At 42.7% G+C, this 19,365-nt stretch overlaps 1 protein-coding gene across 1 annotated transcript in view; it reads right to left on the bottom strand.

Annotated features, from left to right (window-relative positions):
- SESN2 (sestrin 2) overlaps nt 1-18,934 on the bottom strand; it is a 75,231-nt gene extending 56,297 nt beyond the window's left edge. Inside the window, exon 1 of the mRNA XM_060784315.2 lies at nt 18,813-18,934. Coding sequence (XP_060640298.2) covers nt 18,813-18,887 — 75 coding nt within the window. The 5' untranslated portion in view covers nt 18,888-18,934. The remainder of the gene's footprint in view (nt 1-18,812) is intronic.
- Nucleotides 18,935-19,365: the final 431 nt, after the last annotated feature.

Raw genomic sequence — 19,365 nt, 5'->3', positions numbered from 1 at the left:
TTTTTCTAGATTATAGCGTTTTTATCCGACTTCCCTGTTAAAAACACAAACACCCTAAAAGTGGCTAGGTTTTACATGAGATACAATGCCCAAAACATTCCAATTTTATGGTAGACTCTTTCCAACCCAACACCATCCAGAATGGTTGGGCAAGAATCCCACTATTGGGTTGCTGTGAGTTTTCCGGGTTGTATGACTATGATCCAAAAGCATCCTCTCTTGATGTTTCACCCACATCTATGGTAGGCATCCTCAGAAGTTGTGAGGACCTCACAACCTCTGAGGATGCCTGCCATCGATGTGGGCAAAATGCTTCTGCAACATAGACATACAACCCGGAAACCTTACAGCAACTCAGTGATTCCAGCCACGAAAGCCTTCAACAACTAATCCCACGATTCCCAGCAATAACACCCACAAACTGATGCAGATGGAAAGTGTTGTCCAAGTCACCTGGATAATGTACTAGACAGGATTATCGTACAGTATAAGCAGTAACTGTGACTCATGGGAACAATTTAATACCCGTATTAATACAGGCATGGAAATTGCTTAATTGGTCCCAACACATGCCAAGAACAAGAATCTTAGCCAGAAACTTGACAGATACAACTGGATTGAAGTCCACTTAGTCCAGCATCCTGTTTCCTAAACAGGCAATCAAATATTTCAAATAATACTCACAAACCCTAGAGATAGTTGATACCTGTCACGACTAGGATTGTTATATGATGCTATGAAAAGACAGCCTTATATTAGGAGATAGTAGAACCTGAATCTCCTTCCATGCAAAGCATGTGTGCTACCACACGGTTGGCGGGGATAAGAGACAGGGCCTTCTCAGCGGTGGCCCACTGCTGTGGAACTCCCTTCAGAGTGACATCAGAACAGTCCCCTCATTCTGAAGCTTCAGGAAAATCATAAGACTTGGTTATGTAAGCAAGCCTTTGGGGATTAATATGACCCATAAATATGACAGAACGTGTAATACGACCCATAAATACGACGGAACGTGTAAGAACAACGGAAGCAATTGGTTTAATGTTTATAAAGTTAAGTTGGTGCTAGACCTTTGATAGGTTTTAATCACCTGAAAGATTACTTATAATTTATATGTATAAATTTCTGCAGTTTTATAATACTACTAGCTGAACCCGCCACGTGTTGCTGTGGCCAACGTTCCCTCCCTCTTTCTCCTTCTTTTCCTCTTTCTTTCCCTATTTCTCTTTTCTTCCATCTCTACCTGTTTCTTTCCTCAATTTCTTTGCTCTTTGTACATCCTTCCTTCTCTCCTTCCTTCCCTATCTTTAGTTCCTCCTCTCCTTTCTTCCCTCTCTTTTTCCTTTCAGTTTTTTATTTCCTTCTCTCCTTCCTTGCTTCTCTACCTTTCTTTCCTTCCTTCTTTCCCTCCCTCCCTCCCTCCTTCTCTCCTTCCTTCCTTCCCTTCTCTCATTACTTCTTAACTGTACCTTCCATGTAATATTGTATTTATATCTTACTTAGGAAGAAGGAAAGGAAGAAGGAAGGAGTGACAGGAAGGAAGGAAAAAGGAAGGGAGGGAGGGAAGGAGGGAAAGAAGGGAAGGAAGGAAAAGAAAGAAGGAGGGACAGGAAGGAAGGGAGGAAAGGAAATGAAGAAAAGGAAAGAAGGAGGAAAGGAAGGGAGGGAGGAAAAGAAGGAAAGGAAGGAGGAAGGAGGAACAGGAAGGAAAAGAAGGAGGGAAAGAAGGACAGGAAGGAGAAGGAAGGAAGAAAGGGAAAGAAAGGGAGGGAGGGAGGGGGAGGAAAGAAGGAAAGGGAGTGAGGGAGAGAAGGTCCTTCACTCAAGCACCTTCGACCTTCCTCGCCTCCTCCTCCCCTTCTTCCTTGCCTGGGGTCAATTCCCCCAGTGGTTTTTTAGTGGTTTTTTCTGTTAATCCCACAAACGAACATTACATTTTTATTTATATAGATGTTATTGTTACTATCTGAATCCGGCATTGAATTATTGCCATAGTTTGTAAGCTACCCTGAGTCTCCCTTCGGGGGCGAGAAACGCAGGGTAAAAGTACAGTAAATAATATGAGGGTTAGGTTCTTGTGGGTTTTTTCGGGCTATAGAGCCATGTTCTAGAGGCATTTCTCCTGACGTTTCGCCTGCATCTATGGCAAGCATCCTCAGAGGTTGTGAGGTCTGTTGGAAGTAGGAAAAATGGGTTTATATATCTGTGGAATGGCTGGGGTGGGGCAAGGAGCTCTTCCCTGCTGCAGTTAGGTGTGAATGTTTAGCTGATCACCTTCATTAGCATTTGAAGGCCTGCCTGAGCCTGGGAAAATCTGTTGCTGGGAGGTGTTAATCTGTGCCTGGTTTTTTCCTCTCTGTTGTTTAGCTGTTATAATTTTAGAGTTTTTTAATACTGGTAGCCAGATTTTGTTCATTTTCATGGTCTCTTCCTTTCTGTTGAAATTGTCCACATGCTTGTGGATTTCAATGGCTTCTCTGTGTAGTCTGACATGGTGGTTGTTGGTGTGGTCCAGCATTTCTGTGTTCTCAAATAATATGCTGTGTCCAGGCTGACACAGCATATTATATCATATATATAATATGAGGGTTATCCAGAAGGTAAGGTTCCAAGGCACATAGCTCTCACAGGGAATTTTCTTAGAGGAAGTTGGGCTCTCTGCTGTGTAGCGGGAAGCCAGCAGAAGCGAATGAGCAGTGCCAGTCATTGGTAGCTCATTGACTGGTGTTGTGGTGAAGGTTAGAAATGTGAGTCCTCATTCAGTTTCCCTACAAGTGCAAAGTTTGCTCTGTAATACACTACCTAAATGCTAAGGGCATGAATGTCACTGTGATTCATTGCAAAATCATTTCAGTTTATGGAGAAGACGTAATGTCAAGACAGTTCGTGACAAAATGGGTAAGGAATATATTGTGAGACCACAAAGAAACTTCACAGAGCCATCCAAAACAAACGTGGTGGGATGCTGACGGCAGGAATGCCTCCACCTTCATAACTCCTCAACAGATGGCAGTACTGGTATGCGGCAGGTACTGGCTTGTTCAGTAGACTCTCTACAGTGCCATTTTGGCAGAAAGCCTTAACATTGAACAGTTGTGTTGTTTAATTGTGAAGTATAGAACCCTGCGCAGATGATCGGTCAATGCGACTTAAGCAACGTGCAGTCATTGAATCCTTGACAGCAGAAGGTGTCACCCCAAAGGAGATTCATCAGAGAATGCAAGCTGTTTATGGTGACTGCCTTGATGTGAGTACTGTGCGTTGTTGGGCGAGTAAGTTTAAAGATGTTGAGGTGGAAACATCAGACTTGCATGACAAACAAAGAGTTGGATGTCCTGTGAAAGCAACCACCAAGTTTCACAAACAAAAGGTTGACAGATTGATTCAGGACGATCGTCATATCACTCAGAGAGAAATTTCAAGCATAATCGGCATTTCACAAGAACGTGTGGGTCACATATTGCTTTGCTTGGCTATTGGAAGATCTGTGCACGATGGGTTGCAGAAACAGAGTGTTGACTTCTTTTATGACGGGTTCAGAAAACTTGTTCATCGTTGGCAGAAATGTATCCAATTGTCTGGTGATTATGAGGAAAAAATAATAATGGTAGTTAAAGAGCACATTCTAAGGATTATTTCTGCGTTTGATTTATTAATTTATTGATTTATTATTGATTTAAGGAGCCCCCGGTGGTGCAGTGGGTTAAACCACTGAGTTGATAAGCTTGTTGACTGAAAGGTCGCAGGTTCAAATCTGGGGAGCGGGGTGAGCTTCCGCTGTCAGCCCCAGCTTCTGCCAACCTAGCAGCTCGAAAACATGCAAATGTGATTAGATCAATAGGTACTGCTCCGGCGGGAAGGTAATGACACTCCATGCAGTCATGCTGGCTACATGACCTTGGAGGTGTCTACATACAACGCCGGCTCTTTAGTTTAGAAATGGAGATGAGCACCACACCCCAGAGTCGGACACGACCGGACTTAATGTCAGGGGAAAACCTTTACCTTTTACTTTGATTTATTAAAATATTCCCATCCAAACCCAAGTGACTGAGGTGGAAGCATTACTTTTCATTCAACCTTCGTCGTTACTACGCTTGTGCATTTTAGCTGAACCTCAGTCCGTTTCTGCTGGCTGGATTCCAGTAGATCCCTGTATCCCTTTTTGCTCGTCTCCCAAAAACAGGTGGGTAGCCGGATAGCTGTTTTTGGTACGCAGTCAGAAAATATAGGCAGATCTGGCCCATTTGTTTATTTATTTATTTGCGATATTTGTATACCACCTCAACACCACATGGTCTTGTAACGGGTGATGACTGGGCCCTTGGTGTTATGGCCATCCGATCCAGCCGAAGACGCTGGATTGGGAGAAGGGAAATGGCTAAAAAGAATTCGCGCACAAGCCTAATAGTTACAAATGGCACTGAGTCAACAGGAAGTAAGAGACATTTGCCCCTTCAGGAGGGAAATCCCCTCCTGGAAGAGTTTTCATGGAGAAAATGTGTCTCTACTGAAGTTTTCTTGCCAATCCTTTGTTGGAGCATGCAAGGTATCAGTGTGTCTGTGTGTGAACTGTAAAATAAGATGCATGAAACTGATTGAGCCTGGGAGACGGCTGAGCCTGGGACTTTTGGTTACCGGTACATTTTTCAGGCTTGAGCTATGCAGAGAGAAGCAAAGAAAGGCAGTGCTTCGGAGCGTACTCTTGCTTCATGAGCTGCTGAAGGTGTTTATTCACATGGACAATGAAAGACCATTTTAAATCTCTCATAAAAGGACATTATATGAGTTGATGAAACTGATCACATAACTGTAAATATGTTGTTCTGAACTAAGAAGAGTAAATACTTGTTCTTTACTGTTCACCCATGTGGCATATTTTCTTTCTCTGGCAAGGCAGTGTGTGGGCTGATCAAACGTGAACTACACGTGGTTTATTTTACATTACGCCATAACCTTGTTTTCACAACAAGCTACATTTTCCAAAGTTAAAAATCCACACTGCTTCTTTTCAGGGACTTTGTTGTTGTGTGACTTCAAGTAATTTCTGACTTATGTCAACCTTATCATTATCATGGTATTTTCTCATTCAATGGGAATATGGTTTCTTCTGAGATTGAGAAAGTGATACTCAAGCCAGTAACACCCTGCTGGACAATTCGGATATAAACCAGTAGAATGGTTCCCAACCATTGAAAGACTTAAGTTTAAGTTGTTTATAATTGTTTATCATTTTAATTATTGCTCTGTTCTTTCATAATTTTTTTGCACTTGAAATAAGATAACTGCCATGTGCATAGGAATTGGTTCATGTGTTTTTATTTATTTACTGTATTTATACCCTGCCTTTCTCACCCTGCAAGGGACACAAAGCAGGACTCAAAACTATAGTCTGCTCCAAATTTTCCTTGGAAGACGCCTGTGCGTGGAGGTCAGTGCTTAGCTGATCAACACACAGTCTTCACAGAGTGAAGTTCCATGGGTGGCACAGAAGAAGACCGTAGCTTCTCAATCTGTTGCAGCCTTCTTCCGCCTTCACAGCCATTGTAAAATGTTATCCTCTGCCTGCTCCACCGTTGAGGTCTTTGGATCTTCAGACTGTGCTTGGTCTTTAACCTCCTCCGCGGACATTCCTGGGAGTGGACAACTCCAATATAGTTGTGGCCGCAGGTTCACTGGAACATGAAAGCCCCCTCACCACAACAAGGTGACAGTCCATCGAGGGGAAAGCCAAAACCAAGGTTAAACATGTTATAGAACTCCAGTATGCTGATGACAACGTTGTCTGTGCACATTCAGAAGAAGACCTACAAGCCACTCTAAAAACCTTCGCAGAAGCATGCAAGAAGCTCGGCCTGTCATTGAACATCGAGACAACCAAAGTGCTCTTCCAGCAGTCACCAGCCAATCCCTCTCCAATGTCAGAGATACAGTTTAATATTGTAACATTAGAAAATGTTGACCATTTCCACTACCTTAGCAGCCACCTCTCCCTCAAAGTCAACATTGACACTGAAATATAACACCACCTGAGCTCTGCGAGTGCAGCATTTTTCCGAATGAAGCAGAGAGTGTTTGAGGACCAGGACATCCGTAGGGATACCAAGGTGCTTGTTCATAAAGCTACTGTCCTCCCAATCCTGCTATACGCCTGCGAAATGTGGACTGTCTACAGACATCACATGCAACTCCGAGAACAATTCCATCAGCGCTACCTCTGGAAAATCCCACAAATCTCTTAGGAAGACAAGCAGACAAATGCCAGCTTGCTGGAAGAAGCAAAGACCACCAGCATTGAAGCGATGGTCCTTCGCCATCAACTCCGCTGGACCAGCCACGTTGTCCGGATGCCCGGCCACCGTCTCCCAAAGCAGTTGCTCTACTACGAACTCAAGAATGGAAAACGGAATGTTGGTGGGCAGGAAAAGAGATTTATAGATGGGCTCAAAACCAACCTTAAAAACTCTGACATAGACATGGAGAACTGGAAAGCCCTGGCTCTTAAGCACTCCAGCTGGAGGTCAGCTGAGACCAGCAGTGCTGTAGAATTTGAAGACGTATGAATGGAAGGCGAAAGAGAGAAATGTGCCAAGAGGAAGGCGCATCAAGTCAACCCCAACCGGGACCATCTTCCACCTGGAAACCAATGCCCTCACTGCGGAAGAAGATGCAGAGCAAGAATAGCTCCAGTAGACTACAACTCTCAGCACTCTTGGCCAGCCATTTCTGGTAAGCTTTGTAGCCCATCAAAAGCGTAGACTGTTGCATCTGTTGGGACTGAATCGACAGCTAAAGCACTCCAGCAAGCAGCTGTACAATTTCCACCTTAAAACCTTTAATGAAAAGGAGACTCCTTGCACCTTTATTCAGACCCATAAGTTCAGGCTGTACCCATAAGAGTGGTGGAAAACAAGCTTGTTCCATTCACCCACATGATGACCCCTCAAGTATTTGAGGATGGCTCTTATATGACCTCTTAGTCTCTCTTATGCACACCAGAGATATATCTGGCTTGCTTAATCATTCGTCACAGGACTAGCTTTCCAGACCTTTTACCACAACATGGTCATCTTCTCTAGGCATGTTCCTTCCTTCTCTCTTACCCTCCCTTTCGTTCTCCCATTGTACATTGATGGTCGAAATGAAGTCGGGGCTCCAAGAGTCAAAGCACTGGGACTTGGATGGGCTACCTTCCCTCATTCCCCCCAAATTTAGCAGTCAGGGTTTTAATAATAATAATAATAATAATAATAATAATAATAATACGAAATCCAGCATATATATCTCATTTGCTGTGTCAGAATAATCATATTTTGTCAGAATAATAATAATCCATATAAATAAAAATGTAATGTTCGTTTGTGGGATTAACATAACTCAAAAACCACTGGATGAACCGACACCAAATTTGGACAAGACACCTATCAGGTCGAGTGACTATCATTCATAAAACCCTCCCAAAGAACAGCAGAAAGGACTTAAAAACCCAAAAAAGCTAAATGATGAAAAGCTAAATGACAATACACAAAATAGGGAAGGAAGGAGGAAGGAAGGAAGGAAGGGGAGAAAGAAAGGAGGGAGGGAGGGAAGGAAGGAAAGAGAAGGAAGCATGGAAGCAAAGAGCAAAGGAAAGGAAGGAAAGAGGTAGAGAAGGAAGAAAGGAGAGAAAGATAAGGAAAAGAAAGAGGGGAAGGAAAGAAAGAGGTAGAGAAGGAAGGAAGGAGAGAAGGAAAGGAAGGAAAGAGGAAGCGAAGGAAGAAGAGGAAGAAAGAGAGAAAGAGGGAGGGAGGGCAGGAAAGAAGGAAAGACAGAAGGAAAGATGGAAGCAAAAAGCGAAGGAAGGAATGAAAGAGGTAGAGAAGGAAGAAAGAAGAGAAAGAGAAGGAAAAGAAAAAGAAAAAGTGGGGAAAGAAAGAGGCAGAGAAGGAAGAAACAAGGGAAGGAAAGAAAAAAGGAAAGGAAGGAAAGAGGGAGCGAAGGGAGGAAAGGCAAGACAGAAGGAAGGATGGAAGCAAAAAAGCAAAGGAAGGAAGGAAAGAAAGAGGAAGAGAAGGAAGAAAGGAGAGAAAGAGGAAGGAAAAGAAAAAAAAGGGGGGGAAGGACAGAGGTAGAGAAGGAAGGAAAGAAGAAAAGGGAAGGAAGGAAGGAAGGAAGGAAGGAAGGAAGGAAGGAGAGAAAGAGGGAGGATAGGTTGGCCACAGCAACGTAATAAGTAATAATAATAAGTAATAATAATAAATTTGTATTCCATCCTATCTCTCCAAAGGGACTCAGGGCGGATTCCATGGACAAAAAGGCAAACATTCAATGCCTGAATACAATAACCAATACAAACATACTAGCAAAAATAACCCAACATATAAGAACAAACTATAACTTAACATCCAAATTCAAATGAAACATAACTTGAGTCGTTGTGAGTTTTCTGGGCTGTATGGCCATGTTCCAGAAGCATTCTCTCCTGACGTTTTCACCTGCATCTATGGCAGGCATCCTCAGATGTTGCGAGGTCTGTTGGAAACTAGGAAAATGGCATTTATATATCTGTGGAATGTCCATCGCAGGAGAAAGGACTCTTGTGTGTTGGAGGTAGGTGTGAATGTTGCAAATGGCCACCTTGATGAGCATTTAATGATTTAGCAGTTTCAAGGTCTTTCACACCTACCTCAAACAGACCTCCTACCCTGGACATTCCAGATAAATAAATCCAATTTTTCTAGTTTCCAACAGACCTCACAATCTCTGAGGATGCCTGCCATAGATGTGGGTGAATGTCAGGAGAGAATGCTTCTCAAACATGGGCAGACAGCCCGGAAAACTCACAACAATCCAGTGATTCTAGTCATGAAAGCCTTTGACAATACATGAAACATAACCTATCAAATAAATTATATCTAACATAAAACAGAACACTAAACAGAAGCACCAATTTCCTAGAAATGACAAGGTTCATTTGGGCAGTAAATCAATAATTGCCAAAGATGTTAACAGGGTTTTAGATGATGTTTTCCCCTTAATAATATATTGTTATAATGCAGAATATTGTGAGGTGGCTTGTTCTGGAGGAAACTTGTAAGGTTCACAAAAGACCCATTCCTGGCAGAGGAGAAAGCTCCTCAAACTGATTAGCTAGCGTGTGTTGACAGAGCTTCTTTCATTCTCCTGGATTATTATTATTATTATATTTATTGATACCCCAAATTAACTCCCCAAAGGGAACCCAAAACAGACAATTTAAAATATACAAAATATGCAACCATTAAAACCGAAAAAGCACTAAAAACAGTTAAAATTCATCTAAACATATTCAAAGTTAAAAACCACAGGTGGTGGTGGGATGTCTCCTGCGGTGAGCGTTTGTACTTCCAAATTCATCATTATCAATTAACTAATGTGTACGAAGAAGGAAAAAGAGAAAATTCAGAAAGTTGGAGCTGGAAGAGATCGCAAGAGCCATCTAGTCCGATTGAATGCCATGCATGAATATATAGGAAGTCCCCAAGTTAAGAACATTTGACTCACAATCGACTCCTAGCTAAGAACGGGGGTGAGACCACAGGAAGTGAGAGGAAACTCCCCCTCGAAAGGAAGTGAAATTCACTCCTGGAAGAAAAGGTGTCTCCATTGAAGCTTTATCACCAGTCCTTGTTTGCACAAGCCAAATTTTGCAAAATCCAATGATCACAGGGATAGAAAAAGAGGTGAAATCTTCTGAACAGAGGCACAGACAGCAAAGGAAACACCACAGGGGTGTGTTAACCCTTCTCTATGCTATCCAAAGAATGCATACATAGGTAAAGGTTTTCCCTTGACATTAAGTCTAGTCGTGTCTGACTCTAGGGAGGTGGTACTCATCTCCATTTCTAAGCCAAAGAGCCAGCATTGTCCATAGACGCCTCCAAGGTCATGTGGCCATTGGCATGACTGCATGGAGTGCTGCTACCTTCCCACAGAAGCGGTACCTATTGATCTACTCACATTTGCACATTTTCAAACTGCTAGGTTGGCAGAAGCTGGGGCTAACAGCGGGAGCTCACCCAACTCCCTGGATTCAAACCACCAACCTTTTGGTCAGCAAGTTCAACAGCGCAGCCATTTAACCTGCTGTACCACCATGTGTGCATGTGCATGTGTGTGTATATGTATGTATGTATGTATCTAGCTGTAGTTACACTTTAAAAAGTACCTGTTCCAACTTACATATAAATTCAACTTAAGAACAAACCTGCAGAACTTATCTTGGTCGTAACTTGGGGACTGCCTATATAGCTTTTTAGAAAAATGATACCATAACCATTGGGGAAATTGCATTCATTACCATTTGGGAAAATTGGGAATCTACCTGAGAAGAGTTAAAAAGCTGCTTGAGTCAACCTTCTCTCTAGTGGTAAATATCCACTAATTTTCATGCAAGGCAATTAGGTTTCTAATTGCCTTGCATGAAAACTAAACTGATATACCGAGATAACTCTTTGAACTGTTAAGAGTTTCAGAAGTGTTCTTTTAATTGCCAAAAAAAAAAAAATCAACTTTCCCTTAAAACATCTTGGTTTAAATCATGTTTCCAAGAGATAAAATAGTATTTGTTAAAATAACATAGTTGGTTTACTCACAAAACTGCATGCATTCAGCATACAGGTACTTTGCATATCAATACATTTACAGATAGGATGTGAAGTACCATATTTTCCGGCATATAAGACTGGATGTATAAGACGACCTCCAACTTTTCCAGTCAAAATATAGAGTTTGGGATATACTCGTCATATAAGACTACCCCTCTTCCAACACAGACCAAATAAATTTTTTAAAAGCATCAGATTTGATTTCAAAATGGTAATTTTCCTATTATTGTACCTCCTTCTCTGCCTCTCAGATCTCGCACCTGCGCACCTGCATGACTTCACTGCAGTCTTCAGGAGCGAGATCTGAGAGGCAGAGGAGGAGGTACGGTAATAGGATACAAGGGCGGGCCAGACAGGTAAAAGAGGTGTGTTTTTCTGGGCCCAGAGCCACTCTATCTCTTTTTTTCAATACCCCGGGTGCTCTGGACGCCTGAAGCTTGCTCTGCCCTTCACTTACACCATCCTGGTGAGGCGCCCCTTGTACAGCGTTGCCCTTAATGCTTTCATACAGTCGCTGCATACGGCAGGGACGCGGCCACTGCCATTTTTGAGCTCCCCCCACAATATGCAGCAACCACAGATTCTCCAATCTGGATTGGAAGTTTCACCACCCGCTCTATAAGACGACTCCTGGCGTATAAGACGACTCCCGCATATAAGACGATTCCCATGCATAAGATGACTTCCACATATAAGACTACTCTCACATATAAGACGACCCCTGACTTTTGAGAAGATTTTCTTGGGTTAAAAAGTAGTCTTATACGCCAGAATATACGATAACACTGGACATCTTTCTTATAATCAACAGCCCAATGTCCAAAGCATCTCTCTGTTCTGAGAGTCTAGTAGTGTCTTCTAAAGCATTCTGTATCGTCAAAGGCTTTCATGGCCAGAATCACTGGGTTGTTGTAAGTTTTTTTGGGCTATATGGCCATGGTCTAGAGGCATTCTCTCCTGACGTTTCACCTGCATCTATGGCAAGCATCCTCAGAGGTAGTGAGGTCTGTTGGAAATAGTAAAAATGGGTTTATATATCTGTGGAATGACCAGGGCGGGACAAAGGACTCTTGTCTGTTGGAGCTAGGTGTGAATATTTCAACTGACCACCTTGATTAGCATATAATGGCCTGACAGTGCCTGGAGCAAACCTGTGTTGAGAGGTGATTAGATGTCCTTGTTTGTTTCCTTTCTGTTTTGCTGTTGTAATTTTAGAGTTTTTTTTTTCATTCTGGTAGCCAGATTTTGTTCATTTTCATGGTTTCCTCATTTCTGTTGAAATTGTCCACATGCTTGTGTATTTCAATGGCTTCTCTGTGTCGTCTGTTTCTACTGGCATCTAAACGGTACTGTTTCTAAAATGGAATCTGAGTCCTGAATAGTCCCAGTTCTGATCACAACGAAGAGTTAAGGAAAAATGTGTACCAATACACACATATACAATACAGTAAGCAATCTCAATCTATATATATATAAATGCTCTGTGCATAATGAGTACCTTAAAAACAAAAGAACCAGTGAACAAAATCACACCAAATTTGGCAACAAAACGTCTCACAACACAAGGAGTGACCATCACTCAAAAAATTATGATTTTGTCATTTGGGAGTTGTAGTTGCTGGGATTTAGAGTTCACCTACAATCAAAGAGCATTCTGAACTCCATCAACGATGGAATTGAACCAAACTTGGCACACAGGACTCCCATGACCAACAGAAAATACTGGAAGGGTTTGGTGGGCATTTGAGTTTGAGTTTGGGAGTTGTAGTTCACCTACATCCAGAGAGCACTGTGGACTCAAAAAATGATGGATCTGGACCAAACTTGGCACAGGCACTTAATACGCCCAAATATGAACACAGATGGAATTTGGGGGAAATAGACCTTGACATTTGGGAGTGGTAGTCACTGGGATTCACAGTTTACCTACAATCAAAGAGCATTCTGAACCCCACGAATGACAGAATCGGGGCAAACTTCCCACACAAAACCCCCATATGACCATCAGAAAATACTTAAGGTCATCCAGTCCAACTCCTTTCATCAGGGCAAGAAAACATAATCAAAGTCCTCCTGACAAAAACCATCCAGCCATAGATAGATAGATAGGTATGATTCACACACACACAGATATAGTATCATAGATTTGAAATGGACCCCTAAAGAAAGACAATTAAATGTTGCATGTTCCAGAGTATGCAAACCAGACACTCTCCACATCAACACTGACAAAGAAACAGCAAGAAATACTGTTTACCCACAAGCACAAAGACATTACATATATTAAAAACCAACACTTTCTCATTACTTTATTTTCCAGATCAACAGACTGGGCCACAGCAACGCGTGGCAGGGGACAGCTAGTTATATACATAATAAGCAATTAGTATAGGAGGGTTGAAGAAGGTTGCTTTTTCCAACAACTCAAAGATGGAGAGTCCACCACCCTCCAAGACAGTCCGTTGAATAGCTCTTATGGAAAACTGAATCTTCATAATATTGGGGTAAAATCCCTTTTCGTGTCATGTGAATCCACTAGTTTGTGTTCTAATCACTAGAGGTGTAGAAAACAAGCCCATCTTCTACACGACAACCCTTCCGATATTTAAAGACAGCTATCGTGTTACCTCTCCGTCTTCCCCAAGCTAAACATATCCAACGCCCTAAATCATCTCTCACGAGGCTTGGTTTCCAGAGCTTTGTCCATCTGAGTTGCCTTTCCTACTATGGACATGTTCCTGCCTATTGATTTCCTTCCAGAAGGAAACACAGTATTCTAGGTGTGATCTGATCAAAACAGAATAAAGTAGGGCCACAACTTCTCTGGATCAGGAGACTATATTCCTGGTGATGCAGAAAGAAATGCATTGACTTCTTGGGTTGCCACATTACACTATTTTTTCTCAAGGGCTTCCATTGGCCAGGTGTTGTTCTATTGACCAGCCCAGAGCAGCTTGAATGAGACACAACTACATGTAATGTTTGACTCCAGAGAGGATCAGGGACTAATAATAATCTTTTATATATATGTGTGTATGTGTGTATGTATATATATATGTATGTGTGTGTGTGTGTATATATATATATGCTCTGTGCATAATGAGTACCTTAAAAACAAAAGAACCAATGAACGAAATGACACCAAATTTGGCAACAAAACATCCCACTACACAAAGAGTGACCGTCACTCAAAAAATTATGATTTTGTCATTTGGGTGTTGTAGTTGCTGGGATTTATAGTTCACCTATTATCAAAGAGCATTCTGAACAATGGAATTGAACCAAACTTGGCACACAGGCCCTCCCATGACCAACAAAAATACTAGCAGCATTTGGTGGGCACTGACCTTGCGTTTGGGAGTTGTAGTTCACCTACATCCAGAGAGCACTGTGGACTAAAACAATGATGGAACTGGACCTTGGCACAAATATTCTATATGCCCAAATATGAACACAGATGGAGTTTGGGGGAAATAGATCTTGACACTTGGGAGTTGTAGTTACTAGGATTTATAGTTCACCTACAATCAAAGAGCATTCTGAACCCCACCAATGACAGAATTGGGGCAAACTTCTAACACAGAACCCCCATGACCAACAGAAAATACTTAAGGCCATCCAGTCCTACTCCATTCACCAGGGCAAGAAAATCAAAGCCCTCCTGACAAAGAGCCATCCAGTCATATAGATATATATAATTCACACACACAAAGAGATATAGTATCATAGATTTGAAAGGGACCCCAAAAGAAGGACAATGATATGTTGCATGTTCCAGAGCAGGCAAACCAGACAATCTCCACATCAACACTGACAAAGGAACAACAAGAAATACTGTTTACCCACAAGCAGAAAGAAATTACATATATCATTACTTTATTTTCCAGATGACCAGACTGGGCCACAGCAACGCGTAGCAGGGGACGGCTAGTAAAAAATAAAACTATGGTGCTCCCACCTCGAGTCATAAAGAGAGGCGGGTAATAAATCAATCAATAAATATTATAATAATTATTAATTCCTCTGGATCAACACTAGTGGGCCTCTGGAGTGCCATGTGGTTTTGCAGAAATACATACGAATTTTCCATTTTTTTTCAGTGTCCCCAAGGATAAGGGTGTTATAAAATTTCATTTCTGAACAACTCTGATTCAAATATTTTATGAGACAGTTGAAATTTTATTATTCTTGTGATTAGTCATTTTTCAGTATGTTCTTGTGGGTTTTTTCGGGCTATAGGGCCATGTTCTAGAGGCATTTCTCCTGACGTTTCGCCTGCATCTATGGCAAGCATCCTCACTACCTCTGAGGATGCTTGCCATAGATGCAGGCAAAATGTCAGGAGAAATGCCTCTAGAACATGGCCCTATAGCCCGAAAAAACCCACAAGAACCTAATGATTCCAGCCATGAAAGCCTTCGACAATACATTTTTCAGTATGTTTTCCTTTTTACCATCTAGAGCAGGCATGGGCAAACTTCAGCCCTCCAGGTGTTTTAGACTTCAACACCCACAATTCCTAACAGCCTCAGCCCCCTTCCTTTTCTGAGGCTGTTAGGAATTGTGGGTGTTGAAGTCCAAACCTCAGGAATTGGCCAATGTGTGGCACGACTTCACCCCTTAAGAAATGAAGGCTCACAACAGCTGGAGGGTCATGCCCGGACTTGTCCGCCTCTGCTCGAGCAACTCTTTTGAAAGCCACTTGAAGCACAAGCTGCCTTTGCTAGAGGAAGCCCCCATGCTAGCACACAAGTCCACTCGTGGATGGTTTTTCCCCCCCATGTGTACTAGGCTCTGGACAATGACACCCTTTATACTGGGGGAACCTGCACTCAAACTCCCATCAGGAGTGCCTGGACTGTGCAGGCACTCTTCAAGGACCTCATCACACTAGAACAGTCCCCCAAAATGAAGGGTAGTGGGCCAGATGCGGCCTTCCAAGGCCATCGACCCGGCCCTCGCCCTAATCATTATACTTAAGAGTCGCCCTAAGACTGAAATGACTTGAAGGCACACAACAACTCTCATTAATTTCATTCTTTCACTGCCTGGGGCCACATCACACTATAGCAGGCGGGGGCCAACTCGGGCCCTCCTCTCTGGGTATTTTGAACTCTAACTCCCACCATCCTGGATCTGGAAGGGATACCCAAAGGCCATCCAGTCCAGCCCCATTTTAACTAGGAGTCATTTGCAAGTTGGGTGTGTAACTTGGGGACTGTCTGTATATGTGTGTATACATATATATAAAAGCTGTACCCGCCACATGTTGCTGTGGCCGACCTACCCTCCCTCTTTCTCTCCTTTTTTCTCTCCTTCCTTCCCTCTTCTTCTTTCTTCCTTCTCTACCTGTTTCTTTTCTCACTTCCTTTGCTCTTTGGTTCCATCCTTCCTTGTCTCTTTCCTTCCTTCCCTCCTTCCTTCCCTCTTTCACTTTTTTCCCTTCTCTCCCTCCTTCTCTCCTCCCTTCCTTACCCTTCTTTCTTTCCTTCTTTCTCTCCTTCCTTCCTTCTCTACCCTTCTTTCTTTCCCTCTTTCCTTCCTTCTCTAACTTTCTTTCCTTCCCTCCTTCTTTCCCACTTTCTCTCCCTCCTTCCTTCTCTACTATTTTATCTCCTTCTCTCCTTCCTTCTCTATCCTTCTTTCCTTCCTCCTCTCCTTCTCTCTTTCTCTCTCTCCTTCTTTCTCTACCTTTCTTTCTTTCCTTCCCTCCATCCTTCTCCCCTTCCTTCTTTACCCTTCTTTCTTTCCTTCCTTCTCTCTTTCCCTCCTTCTCTCCTTCCTTCCTCCTTTCTGTGTATGTGTTTTGTGTGTGTAAATGCATATATGTGTATATATGTGTGTTTTTGCGTGTGCGTTGTAATGTATTTTTTTTACGTTTAAAGTTTCTTCTGCTGTGTTTTTCAGTGTTTTTATGAATGATGGTCACTCCTTGGGTTAGTAGGTGTGTTGTGTCCAAATTTGGTGTCAATTCCTCCTGTGGTTTCCGAGTTCCGTTAATCCCACAAACGAACATTACATTTTTATTTATATAGATTAGTTGGCATTATATTACAGTAATATTAGTTATATATTACAGTTATATTAGTATTATATTATAGTATTATAATACAAATACAGTAATTATAATACAAACATAGATATAGAGTAAGGTAAAGTTTTTCCCCTGACATCAAGTCCAGTTGTGTCCAACTCCGGGGATTGGTCCTCATCTCTATATCTAAGCCAAAGAGCTGGCTTTGTCCGTAGACACCTCCAAGGTCATGTGGCCAGCATAATAGCATGGAGCTCCATTATATATACATACACACAAAATATTATATATATACGCACACAAACGAATAAAATAATACTAATGCTAAGATTCATCTTGCTCCCAATTCTTAACTACAAGTTTGGGAGTCATGGGCCTGTAACGCAGGGTCTCTCTCTCTCTCTGTATACATATACATACATAAATATATATCTCAGAGATAGATATATTATCCTAGGTCTGGAAGGGACTCCCAAAGGCCATCCAGTCCAGCCCCATTCTTAACTAGGAGTCATTTGCAAGTCAGGTGTTTGTAACTTGGGGACTGTTTGTATATATTATTACATTATTAGTTTGTATTATATTACAGTTTGTATTATATTGGAGCCCCCAGAGGTGCAGTAGGTTAAACCCCTGTGCCAGCAGGCCTGAAGCCCGACAGGTCGCAGGTTTGAATCCGGGTAGAGCGTGGATGAGCTTCCTCTATCAGCTCCAGCTCCCTATGTGTGGATATGAGAGAAGCCTCCCACAAGAATGATAAAACATCAAACACATCCGGGCGTCCCCTGGGCAACGTCCTTGCAGACGGCCAATTCTCTCACACCAGAAGCAACTTGCAGTTTCTCAAGTCGCTCCTGACACGACAAAAAAATGTAATATAATAAAAACTAATAATATAATTATATATATATATATAAACTAATATACACACACACACAAATAATATAATACATGTATACACATACACAACCTAATAATATAGTAATACTAATGCTAAGATCTGTCTTGCCCCCAGTCTTAACTCTCTCTGAGATAGTGATAGTATCCTAGATCTGGAAGGGACTCCCAAAGGCCATCCAGTCCGGCCCCATTCTTAACTACGAGTCATTTGCAAAAAAAAAGTGCTTGAGTGCATTGTGGTCCACTCTGTAACTATTGACAACTATACACCATCCTGGACTGAAAATAATGAACATACAATTGACACCAAATTTGGACACAAGACAGCTAACAACTCAATGTATGTCCTTCACTAAAAAAAAATTGATTTTGTCATTTGGGAGTTGTGATTGCTGGGATTTATAGTTCACCTACAATCAAAGAGCATTCTGAACTCCACCAATGATGGAATCGAACCAAACTTGCCACACAGTTCTCCCATGACCAACAGAAAATACTGGAAGGGTTTGGTGGGCAGTGTCCTTTGGTTTTGGAGTTGTAGTTCACCTACATCTAGAGAACACTGTGGACTCAAACAATGATGGATCTGGACCAAACTCTACACAAATACTCAATATGCCCAAATGTGAACACTGGTGGAGTTTGAGGAAAACAGAATCTTGACATTTGGGAGTTGTAGTTGCTGGGGTTTATAGTTCACCTACAAATACAGAGCATTCTGAACCCCACCAACGATAGAATTGGGCCAAACCTCCCACACAGAACCAGCATGACCACTAGAGTGGGCCACAGCAATGCGTGGCAGGGGGTGGCTAGTATAATATATATGTATATACACAAATAATATAATAATACTAATGCTAAGATCCGTCTTGACCCCAATATTATTTGTGAATCAGGTGCCTGTAACTCTGTAACTCTCTTTCTAAGATAGAGATCTGGAAGGGACCCCCAAAGGCCATCCAGTCCAGCCCTCTTCTTAACTAGGCGTCATTTGCAAGTCGGGTACTTGTTAACTTGTCAATAACTAGATGTAAACAAACCCCAACATTTCCTGAGCCTAAAACCAGCGTTTGCCAAGGCTTGCCAAAAAGGTGGAACGGCACGCCCCGCCAAGACCGAGAAAGGGGGCTTCTCTCCGCCTAGACACGCGTCTCCAGTTCGGCGTCACGTCGGAACGCGCCCTGGAGCCTTTCCCCGGGTCTGATGCAACCAGCCCCAACTTGAAAGCGATTATGAAATGGTGGACTGACCTTCCGGCTCCTCGTAGCTGCTCGGCAGCCCTCCAGCCCCGAAGGGCCTCCGCTCTCAGGTTCGGCCCCTCGCATGGCAACACCACACACGGAACACTAACTGGAACGCGCCTTCCCTGCAGGCGCCTTATATACGCGACTCAATAGCAACGTGCGGGGATGGCCCCGCCCCCTGACCACTGATTGGCCGCGCCGGAAGGGGGCGGGGCCTTCCCAGCACAGCCACTCTCAATTGAAGCTTTCTCATCGGTAAGCTCAACCTGGGGATCACAACCAGACACAGTGAAGACATCTGCCCTTGCGCTGTGCTACTCTGCTGCTGAGTGCGCATGCCCAGTGTGGAACAGTAGATGTGGCTCTTAATGAGACATGTGCTTTCACCTTAAGAACAGACAAGCATCCCGAGCTCTGAGGATCACCTGGGGAGGAATCCCACTGGAGCATTGCAGCGCACCCAAATACCTGGGAATTACTCTGGACCGTGCGCTGACCTACAAGAAGCACTGCTTGAACATCAAGCAAAAAGTGAGTGCTAGACACAGTATCATATAAA

This window comes from Anolis sagrei, chromosome X (assembly GCF_037176765.1).
Source record: "Anolis sagrei isolate rAnoSag1 chromosome X, rAnoSag1.mat, whole genome shotgun sequence".
Taxonomy (NCBI): Eukaryota; Metazoa; Chordata; class Lepidosauria; order Squamata; family Dactyloidae; genus Anolis; species Anolis sagrei.
Note: the sequence above shows the minus strand (reverse complement) of the source record. Positions and strands in the feature narration are given on the sequence as shown.